The sequence below is a fragment of the Pocillopora damicornis genome, chromosome 12 (genome assembly GCF_964200805.1).
Source record: "Pocillopora damicornis chromosome 12, jaPocDami1.2, whole genome shotgun sequence".
Taxonomy (NCBI): domain Eukaryota; kingdom Metazoa; phylum Cnidaria; class Anthozoa; order Scleractinia; family Pocilloporidae; genus Pocillopora; species Pocillopora damicornis.
In genome coordinates, this window is record NC_142681.1 from 3,909,943 (window position 1) to 3,923,734 (window position 13,792).

Sequence of the window (13,792 nt, forward strand, 5' to 3'; positions counted from 1 at the left end):
GATCTTGGTACTTTTACCTTTTGCCCTTGCGAGTGTGGCTGTGATGTGCAAATGATAAAATGTTTTAGCCGAATTGCAGATGTAGAAAGGAAAGAAATGGGCAAATGAAAAATTGGCTTTTCGGTAGTAACCCCGAAGAATGCAGCTATAAATTCTCGTGCTATTTCCGTCGCCAAGCGAAGGTTCTGCGCTTTTCGTCGGGAAATCGTTTCATGACTAAACTTCCCAGCGATCCGTGCGTGACGGTTCTTCAACTTTGTCGCCATGTTGTGCGGAGGTTGTAGGAAACGTTAGTAATTGAAATTGCCGTTTGATATGTTTTTTTACTTTTATTTTTGTTTATCTATTTATTTAAAGCCGACTTAATCAGTGTTCGTACCTCCTATTTGATTTTGGTCATCTCACTTAAATTCATTGCTAGCCATAGCCCAGGATCATGTAGCAAATCGCTCCTACGTCGGATCGCAGGAAACAAGATGTGTTTACGCCTAATATGGTCAGGTAGGCTCATTTCTTATCAGGAAAATCTTCAGCTCAAAATGGCATCGGATGATAAGGATTTTTTTCACGTTGATCTAAGTTTAAAAGAAAGGGTACTAATTTTCTATGCAGAAGCTTTTTCTGTATTGTTACACGAGGATTGCGTGACGTTTCAAAAAGTAAAGTATGTTAGATATAGAATAATACATGGACTGCGCGTAAATATGGAATTTCTCTTCGAGTATTTACCGTAACTCGATAGCTGACAAGTGAACACGAGAAGAGAAATTTTTCACTGTTTTAGCAGCCATAATCAGAAAAAATTCTGACATATGACCATGGATTGAGAATGATAAAGGCTTTTCCATTCATTCATCAACCTGACCAAGTGGTGCAAAAGACAATTGACGTGTCAGCAGCTGATTGCCGATATCAAACACGTAAAAAAAAAATCATATTTTTTCATGTGTGTTGTTACAGCTTTTCTCAGGGCTGGAAATCCTTGTATAACACCATAGTTTATGTGATAAATTTTGGTAGCGTTGAATATGCACTGTGTATAGCTACTTAAACTCCAAATATCCTTTGCTATTCATATCTGGGCTACTCATGCTCAAACATATTGCAATCATTGCAGGAGTAAATGAGTTATAATTATCTCTTTATGCTATGTTATCTCACTGTTCTAGGATACACTAAAACAACCATTCACCTTAGTGTCTGTGGCTAGCAATGGATGATTGCAATGGGTAATAACCTTATTGTTTAGCAGTCCATTAATGATCCACCACAAGCCACCTCCTTGTGTTGAATAGTACAGATAACTTATTCCATGATACATCACTTTTGACTTAAGTTTCAGTGTTTAAACTATTATCAATTATGTTGGACAGCTTACAATAAAAACATTGTAGCTTGATGAGAATTTTCACTAGCCCCAGTCTATTGGACAGCACTTTGGTCACACCCTGATCATGTAGGCCACTTCACCTTGTTACGGTATAATCTAACTAACAGAAAAACAATACAATCCTACAAACTCAACTACTTTATTAAACAACAAGTAGTATTCATGAAAAGGAGCAACTCCTAAAGGCAGTATAGTACTCAGGCTCAATAAACTTACTTAAGCCCACTACAGTCTATAACTTAGCTCACCACTGAGCCAACCTCACAGTTTCCTCTGTTTCTTGAAATTAGCAATCTTCCACTTTAGCTCTCTCTTATGGCATAGCTCTTTATGTGGTCGGTCACTCCTGACAACAACAACAACTACTACTACATAACAAATCCTTATATACATTCACAAAGTGTTCTGAACATTCCAAAAGCTTACAAAAGAACTATTTTAGTAGTATTACATAAATGTAATAACTGTGTGACTTGATGAAATGTTCTTGAAAGTTCTATGGTATGCATGTTAGCATGACAAAGCAGTCTGGAGATTTCTAGAAGCTTATATTTACAACAACAATTACTCATAACAGCCTCTAAGACTTGACCTTCTTTCACTAGATTAATGAAAAGAACAACTTTAACCTGATTATGGCTTTCACTTACTATCAAACCATGATCCTATTTTTAGTTCTAACTTATAAAACTGGTTTCTTCTGATAATTTCCTGCTTGCTGTGTTAGAGCATGGCTGATGTTTACTTTACATTCAAAATGTTCCTATTTATGTAAATTCTCTTTCTTACCATCTATTACTGAACATTCTATGAGCATCTGCATTCTTATTCTATTGGCTGTTCAACTATCCACTTACCATCTGATTTGACTGATCAACTTTCTGACTGGCTTACTGACTGACTAATTGACTTCATCACTTACTGACTGGCTCCTTGACTGACAGACAAACTGATTGATTTTATAACTGACTGATAGATAAGTGGACTGACTTGAGTGATTGTCTTCATCACTGACTGGCTGACATATAGATTGAAAGATGGACTGACCTGCTCACTGACTTCATGACCCACCAGCTCATTGACAGACTGACTGACTCACTGATTCACTTACAGCCTGATCAACTCAATGACATACTGATTGACTGACTAACTCACTGATTCAATGACTGCTGTATAGACTTACTCACAGACAGACTGTCAGCCTGTAAAACTGACAGAGAAGTGCCTATATGCCTCTTAAGGTGGTACGTTTTTAGTTGGGCTTCAGAACTTTATCCTTACCATGAAATTTTTCCATGCTCCAATTAAAAAGGCCGTAGCAAATAATTAGATATCTGAAAAAATAAGTTCTGGAGAAAAATAGTGTTTTTTTAATGCAAATAAACAGTTTTCAGTTTTAATTGTCCTAATATAATCTCCTCCAATGTGGATCACAAATCAGAAGCATCTAAATTTTTTGACAAATGATGACACTCCTACTTATTTGTTAACACAACACTAAAATGAAATGACCATAAAATTTGATTGAAATTTCAGTTTTTAATTTGTTTTTATTACAGTAGAGTTACTTGCGTGTTAAATAATTTCAATCAATCACATACTGCTAGCTTTCATCTCACAAGCCAGTGACATAGTACTACTTGTCTTCATTAAGGCTGGCAGTATAAAGTCAACACATTACATCTTACTTTACAAGTCACGTCACTTTCTCCACTCATGCCTTATTGCTGTTTATAGCTGGAGTCTGTCTCTGTTTCCTTCCTATGAATATCAGGGGTATTGTTGCACCCATTGGATGAAACCTGGTCACCCTACATCATTCCTATCTGGTATGATGGTTACCTTCTGCCTCCAAAGCAATTCATTCCCCTCACAAAGTGATCTCAACTTCTTTTATAGGAAACAGGTGTAGATGCCAACTGTGGAACAGAGTGTCAGCTTTTGGCCCCACTGGCTTTAATCAGCAATACAGATGCCAGGTGAAACAAATGACTTCTATCAATAGTAATGCACCAGGAAAGACTTGCTTATCCAGGGGTTTGAATCACCTTTTCCCTTTTTTTTGGCCATACTGGCTTCAATTTACAGTACAGATGTCAGGTGAAACAGAAATGAATTCTATCAATAGTAATGCACCAAAAATGACATGCTTATCCAGGGGTTTGAATCACCTTTTCACCTTTTTTTTTGGCCATACTGGCTTAAATTTGCAATACAGATGTCAGGTGAAACAGAAATAAATTCTATTAATAGTATTGTACCAAGAAAAACATGTTTATCCAGGGTTTTTGATCATTTTTTCTTCCATAAGCAGCTAAGGATGGTACAATAGGATGCTGCATAGGGAAAAAGGATTGTAAGGTAAATCCAAAAAAAGAGGACCTGCATGCAAGCTTAACAGATGGTGGTTAGAGATCTTATGGGCAGGGGTAAACTGCTGGTAACCTTCTTTCTTTAGGGACACCTGCTTATCAATTTATTTAACCCTCTAGATCCCAAAGTCTGATTGTTTATTCCCCCATCTAGCTGCTACACATTTCCTTTTAAATTAGTTACAAGAATTTATTGTTAGATCAAGAGAGCAACCTCTATCAGATAATTTTGAGTATTCTCATTACATGTTTGCTGTGTTATATATAGATATTTTTGGGAGAAGTTGCATGTTCATCACGTCTGGGAGTTAAAGGGTTAATGATTCATTGCTCAGTACAAGGGTTAATTAAATTTTCATTTTTTTTTTTACCTATTTTACCGGTTTCTGAGATAGAAAAAATGGGAAAAATTCACTCTCAAAAATCAATTTTTCTTGCACTGCGGGTACATGTTGGATTGATTTATCTGTGCATAGCGTTTGCGACTTATAGCTTTCCTGGTTCCTCCTCCTCCGTGGCGTTTACAGGATGTTAAAAAGCTTCCTCTCTTTCCCAGCATCCCCCCTCTTCTTACATCCCCCCCCTCACTCTTCCACAAACCTTCCCTGTTTAAAATTAGGACATTAGGGGCCAGAAAAGACTTTTCTTTAGTTGAATGAGAGATTCAATCCATCCTTTTCGTATTAGACAATGTGTTAGGCCCACACGATGCGGGTAAATCATATTTATCCAGCCGCGATGTTGTTCGTTTCTGCTCGTCCCTCCTCCCATATATTTTATAATCTTAAACTTTTTTTGTCTTGACGTATCCCACACGGAGAGACGAAGATCTTAAATATGTCAATTTTCTTAATGAGATCCATGTTTTATGTTCTTTCCTTCGACTCATTATCTTACATTTGCGGATTATTTTCTATTTTTATTGGTATGACCTGGAAAAGGTATATCAAAAGGCACTCAATGATTCTGGACTTTGGTTAACTGTAATATTTCAATATTCATATCTCGTAGATCTATCTCCTACATGAATATTTAATCGTTTGCCTCACCTATCACGTGTATCTTCTCCCGAGGAAAAAAATGGCGGCTGGTGTTAAATTTTAAAGTTCCTTCAAGCAACCACCTAAAGCACTCTTGCGCTGAAATTCGCCTTTTTTCCAACCGTGTATGTGTGCTTCAGAAGTTGGGCGAAGTTTAAGCCTTGGAAGAACACGTGAAAGGGAAAATGGACGCATTGGACGCTAAGTGGTTATTTTGTTAAAGCTTCTTTTGGAGAGGTAAGCCGTGGTAACTAGCATATACGTCAATATTTTATTTAGTTAACCTCAAAGAAGACCTAGTAAGCTGATCCCATACATTAATTGTCTCTTCTGAGTAGTTTTCATAGCGTTAGATAAGATTTTAGATTCATTGATTTTGTGCACGAAGGTACTCGCCCTGTGTTAATTTATTCAGGCGTCTGAAACGACATCTTCATGATTGATACCTTTGTAGATACTCTGTGTAGTGTAGCCCTCAAACCAGTTCACTAACCTATTTTCTAAAAACCGAGTTCTGGTGGTAAAGATTTTCCTAACTGCACTTTACACCCTGATATCAGTATGCAGATTCTCAAGTACTATTCTGTAGACATTTCCTAAGGTGCTGACATGGAGAATTTGTTGAACAATCAAGAGCTTCTTTAATTTGATGATCATTTCCTTTATTGATCTTTTGTAACCTTAATATGTGATTCATGGGTGATATTGCAAGGAGAAATTAGGTGCTAGTCAATCGTAGGGGTCAAGATGGTCTTGAAATTCGGCCTTTACTTGTCCTGATTGCATAAGTTCCGCTAAGAAAAAACTTTGATAAGAACCACAAGAGTATCAAGTTCAAGATATATCGTAGGAATCTAAATTGGCCCTCGTATAATCTAGCGTATTCACTCGCAATTTATCTTACAACAGGTAAATTATGACACAGGATGAACAAAGAAATCAGAAAAGATTACAAAAGAATTCCAAGAGGGTGAAGTTAACTTATCTTGAACAAGGTGGGTTGTTTTCTTTATTTGATACGATTATTTTAATCTTAATTTAAGTTATTTTTAGCCCCATTGGTGTATGGTACGTACATGCTGATTGCTGTGTCCGAAAAGGGGAGTTAAGAAATATTTCGTTATACGGTAATTACGAGTGTTTTTACCTGACTCGTAGTTAAAAGAAAGCACATAAGTACAGAAATATCTTTTATCACGAAAAAGACAAGAATACAATCGAGATTCGTTGTAGGAAGTTTTGATCATCAGTTCATGGCAAATCTTTTTTATTTCGGTGGATTCCGCCATTTTCAATTTCCAGCGATAGAATGACCTAGTTCAAAATACAATATTTCTTTTGATGCTCGATCCAAATATTTTAAAAGTCCACGCAAAACGAAAAACAGTTTTCGTAAATCATCATCCAACAGCTTTCACAGTTTCTACTGTGCTTTGGCACGAAATCGCAGGGGCAGTTTGTGGCAGTTTGTGGCCGTTAGACTTTTTTAATATACTTGAGTTTGTCACCGTTTCTGTTGAATTCTGTCTCAAGTAACCTCGATCCAAGAGGGCGTCGCCTTTTTCCATTTTTTTTCCATTGACTTTTTTAATGATACCCTCTTTAGAGAATTTTTCAACGCAGTGAAACAAAATTAATGTCGAGCCCACCAGAATTCAACATTAGATGACAGTGTTCCACGTTGTCCCAGGAATGTCAGAAAATTATTTTCTGTTCCATACACATCAACATTTATTCTTGCTTTAGCCAGCTGTGTTAAAGTTTCCGCACACGCCTCAGAAAAAAAAAATTATTTATCAAGTTTGTCTAGAGGAGATATCAACAAGTTTAACCATTTCGTAATTGTTTGAGCTGTATCGGCCACGGGGCACCATTGATTTGAATAAACGGTGAACTTTTTCGTGGCGTGATGTAAGTGTGCTTCAGCACAAAGGGAAAACAGTTGAAGTCAATCGGTTGTATTAAAACCATTCTATCGACGGTTTTTCACAAGAGCCCATATTTAATATTCGGAATTAAACGTCTAGACTGGTTTCAATTCCATTTCATTGCAATATACCGGCGATCACTTCGCTCATTTTTAAGAGATTTATTCATCTATCTGTTCTGTATTTTAAACTGAACAAAAAGAGAGGGTTGGACACTAAAAATGCACCATCAAAATTCCATAATGCCTCGAAAACACAGTGACATCAAATTTCCATTTCCTGTTAACTTTTACACGTGGATGTTTAGCTTTTTATGAATGTGAGGGTTCATTTAACAACATTTTAAGGCTACCTTGACATAAAACATTGCAGTTCTAGAAGAGTTTTTCATAGTTAATGTTAAGAGTTAGTTAATTGGTTAATTTAAGAGGAATTGAGGCAGCGTGAGTTAAAGCAACAAAAAGAGGCCGCCTTTGATTTTCATTTCATGGCGTGAAAAAATAGGAGAAAGAAAAGGTAAACATGGAACAAACAACGCAAGCTATTATTATTACTACAATGTGGTTTCAACATTCCTTTTCTGCTCGTGCATTTGTTGTCATGCAAAGAAATATCCATCACCTTGTAAAAGTAGAATAATTATTGTAGCTGGGTTAGGAATGATTATTCTAGCAATCTGCATGTACAGTATATATATTGATTTTATCTTTTAAAACTGTCAACGTTTTAATTGGAGGAAGTAGATCGTCGTTAGTACGAGTACTGCACTGCATAGTTTACTTGATGTTTGTCACAAAGTGCGAGGAAAATCGAGTAATGATAAATTTTGCCAGTTGACTTTATCAGTGTGCTAAAATAATAGCCTACACACGACGGAAACCTGTGCTATGTGATTGAAATGTAAACCTTGTTCTGTTTGAGACATTTATTGATTTGTTTGTTTTTCTGCTCTTGCAGATTGCTTGATAACAGATATCAGAATCAACTGCGCATATACTTCAGTGTGATGTTCTTTCAAGTCAAAAGACAAGCTCAAAGCAGAGGTAGAAATTAAATTTTTACTACAATCCCCACTGAAGTCAAATTTCAAGCAAAGATCGTGTCTTCTGATTTCCAGAAAGCTTTTCTCTTGCTCGGCTCGTACCTCAGTCGAAACAAATAGATGTTAACAAAGTTGCGTAGATTTGCTGTCAGTAATTTGAAGAGTCTTTTTCAACCCCAAATTCGCTTCGTTACTAATCGTCAAATTTTTTTCATGGAGACTTTCCTCGTTAATATCCTTTTTAAAAATTTATTTTCCTACCAAAAAATACGGGTGCTTAAAACATGCATGCGTCAAGTTTTTTAAACTTTGGGAGTAAAATGGCGTAATTTTCCCGCCAAAAAACTTAGAAAAATACAGGCGCCCAAAATACGCATGCGCCGTTTTTTTTTTTTTTTATCAAAAGTATGTTTAGGACCTTATCTGTTATTGCTATAACAATTCTGTATCGTCGTTATTAAATAAAAGTCAACAATGTTCACTGTCTCGTGTTTGATCTTTATTTTCTTTCTTCAATTATTTCATACAATCAATAATAAGTGTTTTGTCTTTCAATTCTTTAATTAGTTAAGTAATTTTTTCATTAAATAATCAAAAAAGTGTGGAGAAAAATTCGTTCAGATATATACTAAGACTTTTGGCGGGAAATTCTAGAGCAATTTGCACAGATTTTCCCCTGATAACATCTTCCACAAAAAATTCAAAATGGTTTCACCTTGTGCAAAACAATTTCTTACAAAAATTGTGAAATAGCTCTAAGATCTAATTTCTCATCGAAGTTTTTGAGGAACAGCTCCCTCACTGAAGTATTTTAGTGTTTAAAATCGTTTGCACAAGGTGATGCATACACTTTTCTACTCGAACGATAAGAAATATGGCAAACTCAATTCATTGTATCTCGCAAATTGGTTTCTTCAAGATTTCTAATTTTCTTAGAACGATTAAAATATGCCTGAGCTTGCCATGTTGCTACTAAAAAGACCTTTTTCAGCCAACTAATTCATTGTCTTTCTTGCACAGGACGAATTTGATGTAGACTGGCCAATGTTTCGAACCATATGAACTTTTGTTAACAACCAAAATGATCGTAGTGTTTTTTTTATCCTTTGGGCCAAGTTAGCAGTGTTTCCTTTTTGATCAAATTATATCAGACAACCAGATCATCGCTGGGCTCCAGATATCTTTAAAAAATTTTAGTTGAATCAGATTTTAATCTCCAAACTTTCCTTTTCTCCTTTGTTACAAAATTGTAGGCTGAAAAAGTTCTTTGTACGTTACAAATGATAAGATAAAACCCAACGGCTGGTTCATAGTAGAGGATTATCAAATGAAGATCTTCCGGGTAGTGTTACTTTAAACGAAAACACTTCGTCACTAGTTATACAGACCACATTAAGACGTCTGAAACTCTAATCAAACTATTTTATTCCTCTTTTTCATACATGAGAAAAGGAAATGTCCAATTTACTAAAAGCCCCTAAGTTTCAAGTTCGCTCTGAATAAACTTTCGTTCATCCGAAACTTCTAAAAGACAAACATAAATGAAAGTGGCTTTGTAATTTCTTTTTTGCTTGCGTTTGACAGACAATTTTGTTGCCGTGTAACTGTGTTAGTGAGTGAGTACATTGAGAGTTGAGAAATCAAACCTAAAAGTCCACAGTATTCCTGATCCACTACAAAATTGTTTAATTTGTAACGCAGTTTTGTTTGTTTACACATTATAAATGGACAATTTTTTAGCTACAAGAACCTGTGATTTCACAAGGAATTGTTTTTCGTATACAGGATCGATTTTGTGGTCTGTATAACTAAGTTACAAAATTTTTGAGAATCCTAGCGTATATAACAGTTATATACGCTAAATTTTTACAACGATAAGAGAACGTAGGCAATTGGATTTTCACTGGGATAAAAGTTTTTTTACAAATTATACAACAGATTTTTTTTAGCCTGATGAAACAACGTAGAGTTGTCGTAGTACAGGTCTGACTTGTCATTTCTGATCTGTGATCGGTCAGTTTCCGTCGTTCTGTTCGTTTCGTTGTCAATTGAAAGACGTCAATAGTTTCATTTGTACGTTGTTAGCACTAGTCGATCTTTGTGTGTTAACGGTCAGTCGCCAAAAGCATCGAGAGCCGTAGCTCAAATGTTGAATTGTCTGTTGCAGGTAGACTCGCTGATTTAGCATGCATCTGATACTATAAATAACTTTTTGTTTGTTAAAAGATATATCCCGGCTTGTTTTCAACGTTGTTCAGGTATGTCCGACCTCGTAAAGATGTCGTGAGGGCAAAGGTCTCGGTACGTTGTCACTGTACTCGTCAGTCAGGTTAAAAGAACATCCGCTCAGTAATTTTAGAACATCTGCGTTTGTTGCGTCACATTCAGTTAACGTGGTAGTTTTATATTGTAAAAGTCGGGCTACATTTTTGATATCTTTTTCCTCCGATAAATTTTGATGCCTCGTAACCTACTTGCACTCGTCTCGACAAGTCGCAGAGTCGTAACTTGGTGTCAGATGTCTGGTTGTAAAAATGTCTTTTTTTCGCAATCTGTTGTCATACGTTGGTTTTGTACACATAAAATAAAGAAAAATTTTCATCCTCTCCAACTTTTTGAATGGCTGATGTGTCAGCGTTCTTTCAGTAAATGTATCGTAACCAAAGTGGTTCTTTTTCGGTTCGCAGCGAACAGTTAAACAGAACTTATGGAACAAATTTTTCTCCAATGTATGTCTGATTTCCAGTGTTCTCTTACCCATTGTAAAAATATTAACGCAGGAAATACGTGAAATTTTTAGGGTGACACTGATCGATGAATAAATTGCACTTGTCGAAGTCTAAGCATGTTTTCCAAATTTTTAAAAAAGTGTCGAAAAGAAGAACAATAGATGGAATGTTGTTTCATAGCTGAATGCCGCTTTGACAACAATAGTGAAGTATACTTTTGAGGAAGATTTGAATAATTTTGTTTGCCTTGTTAATTTAACGAGCTGAGCTATGCTCGTTTAAAAGTTCAGTTTTCTTAAAATATCATTGCTTTTCAGTGCCACCTTAAAAAAATACATTTCCAATGGTGGCTGCCATCGCCTTGAATTGAGTCTCACCTTAGTCCTCCTCGGCTTCTTTCCGTTTCTTTAAGAGTCTCTCCTGATACTCCATGACTCAGGTTTAATATAAGATCAAACAAAAGCAAATTAAGAAATTTTGGCAGCCACCATTTAAACTAAGACAGTACAACAGTATCAGAGGTCTTATCTTTGCAGGGTTTCTTCTTTATTCATTGACTACATTTTTCCTCTTGTGCTCTCAGTTCCACAGTCATCTTCTTCACCTCACTCTTCCTGCAATAGAAATAAACAAAACAATTTTGAGTCGGTTGGCTATTTTCAAACCTTTCAAGGAACGAATAATGACAAATAAGTGTGGAAGGGGTGACGCGTAGCGAACTTCAAGTAAAACAGAATTCTAGAGGCAACAACGTTGTTTTCGGTGACACACGAAGTTTATTGTAGAAGCCGATTTTGAAATGTTACTGCCACAATTTCTTTGCAGGTTAAGAGTACCCATGAATATAAACCTCAAACGCACCTGGCTGCGTTCTATGTGAATCTTATGTGCTATTATCTTTTCGAAATGTTACTCATCAAGAGTAATTTCCTCCAAAGGTATGCACGGTATTTCTTTCAACTAAACAATTTGGCGTTAAGATGAACGACTCGAATGGCACGAAGTCGAAGGCGATACATGAAGCGAACCAAAAGCGCAACGTTTAGCGACCAGCTCTTTCCAACCGTTACAGTGAGGGAAGATAACTTTAGTAGTAATTGTTAAGGAGAAACCGAATGCTTACCTTTAGACATCCTTCAAGTGTGAGTCAACTTTCAACAAAGTGTAGTTGTAGTAACACGTCCTCACACGTCCGCGACCTGGTTGGTTTGAGAAAACTTTACGATTTGCTATGAATACTGATTATGAAAACAGACCAATCACCGATAAATACGTCACCAATATGACGTGAGTTGAGTTCACACGCCCTAAAGGAGCCAATCAGGAACCCGCTTTGGGTTCGGGTCACTCCACATGCAACTCTTTAGTCAACTTAGTTACCGACGCATTAAAAAAAAAGTTTCAATTCAAAAAATATAACATCAAGTTACAGTGACATGTACCACGTAATTAGCGAGTTCGAGATAATAATAACTCCCGCTGATGTACTGAAGTGAAAAGACGAGAATAAAGAGACACTCCGCTATTTATAAGTTTGGTATAAAATGGGAAAGGGACAAGACATTGAACAAATATCAAAAAAAAAAAATTATAAAAAACGGCAAGTTCCCTGGGTCAGGATCTCCATCCTGACTGGGACCGCTTTCGCGGTACAATGCTCTACCCACTGAGCTGCGGGGAACTTGCCATGAAAGGAGAGCAAATTTTAAGATGATATTTAACAAGTTGAATTCGTACTGCAAGGAAAAAAGGAACAAAGATTCTGAGGAAAAAGGGTTTTGACTCAAAAAGACATTACTATAAAAACGTTTTGTTCGATTTAATAATGTACAAATTGAGTATCATTCCGATGCATGTCCTGAATTTAAAAGTTTAGGAAAAGGGTAAACTTGCCAATAACTGTAATGAAAATGAAAAAGTAGTTTGACTCACAAATGACTTTACTACAAAAACTCTGTTGTTTGTATTGATAATATTCAAATAGAGCCGCGTTCTAATGCATGTCCTCTATTTAAAACTGTAGGAATCGGGTAAACTTGCCAATAAATGTAACAAAAACTTCGAAAAAAAATTAAAGATTAAAAATTAAAAACAAAAAACGGCAAGTTCCCCGGATCAGGATCTCCATCCTGACTGGGATCGCTTTCGCGGTACAATGCTCTACCCACTGAGCTGCGGGGAACTTGCCATGAAAGGTGAGCAAATGTTAAGATGATATGTAACAAGTGGAGTACGTAATGCAAGGAACAAGTGAACAAAGATTCTGAGGAAAAAGGGTTTTGACTTTAAAAAGACATTACTCTAAAAGCGTTTTTTTTTTTACTTAACAATTATCAAATGGAGCGGCGTTTCGATGCATGTCCCGAATATAACAGTTTAGGAAAAGGGTAAACTTACCAATAATTGAGAGAAAACCTACGCTTATGCAATGAAGTGAAACAGTAAATATAAAAACACTTTGCACACTCTTTCTAACCTTTTTGTAAAATGGGAAAACCAACAAATCATCGGAAATTTACAAGTGAGCAAAGATTCTATGAAAAAAGTGTTTTGCCTCTAAAATGACATTACTACACGAATTTTGTTGTTTGATTTAATAACGTTCAAAGTCTGTAGAGGTTCGATGCATTCCTTCAACTTAAGAGTGTTGGAAAAAGGGTAAACTTACCGACAAGTGTTAGAAGACTTGGTATTGAATTGAAAAGACCAGTATAGTGAAGCATTCCAAACTATTTATCAGAAATATATTAAACGGGAAAATTACAACAACAAAAGAATTAAAAAAGAAGTCAAACAAAAACGTTGCAAGTATGCTCTGTCGGAAAATAAAACAGAGGTTGCAATTTCACGCCGGGCGGCCGTGATCTCCCCCACTTCAAACTAAAATCAACGTCAAAATATTAAAGATCTTACCAATCGGGCGACGTTCTTTCATCAATGAGATACATTTTCGTCTTTTGGCCAAATTATAGTTTCTTCCCCTTAGTATTTTCCCGAGATAATTGCCAGGAAAATCAAAGTTACGGCTTTCTTATCATGAACGGTGCTCACTGCAGTGAACGAAGGAATTCGAGTAATGTGACTCGTTTTAAATTGACCAATCAGTGTTTGTCTGGCCACAAAGACCAAATGCTGATCGTTTAGTACCAGAAGTTTAGAACGATCCAGTGAGAGGTTTTTAAATGGCCCGCGTATGCAAAAGTTTGGTGAACCAACATTTAGTTTCTCTTTAGTTTGCCGTCCTGTTGTACCCATCAGGTGGTCTGCCTGTGGTTACATCACGATGAATTT

General features: G+C 36.3%; 1 protein-coding gene across 6 annotated transcripts; it reads left to right on the forward strand.

Moving 5' to 3' along the window:
- Nucleotides 1–244: 244 nt before the first annotated feature.
- LOC113685591 (uncharacterized) lies at nucleotides 245–8,258 on the forward strand. Of its 6 annotated transcripts, XM_089190130.1 has the most exons (7): nucleotides 245–289; nucleotides 422–501; nucleotides 1,170–1,229; nucleotides 3,290–3,369; nucleotides 4,774–5,049; nucleotides 5,712–5,797; nucleotides 7,688–8,258. In XM_089190130.1, the coding sequence occupies exons 3-5, from the start codon at nucleotides 1,217–1,219 to the stop codon at nucleotides 4,864–4,866; spliced, it is 186 nt and encodes a 61-aa protein (XP_089046256.1). In that variant the 5' UTR covers nucleotides 245–289; nucleotides 422–501; nucleotides 1,170–1,216; the 3' UTR covers nucleotides 4,867–5,049; nucleotides 5,712–5,797; nucleotides 7,688–8,258. The 6 variants fall into 6 exon arrangements, 5 of the variants coding, with proteins under 5 accessions (XP_089046256.1, XP_089046257.1, XP_089046254.1 ...); XM_089190131.1 differs by having other exon boundaries at nucleotides 245–501; nucleotides 4,774–5,039; XR_016181877.1 differs by lacking the exon at nucleotides 1,170–1,229 and having other exon boundaries at nucleotides 246–289.
- Nucleotides 8,259–13,792: the final 5,534 nt, after the last annotated feature.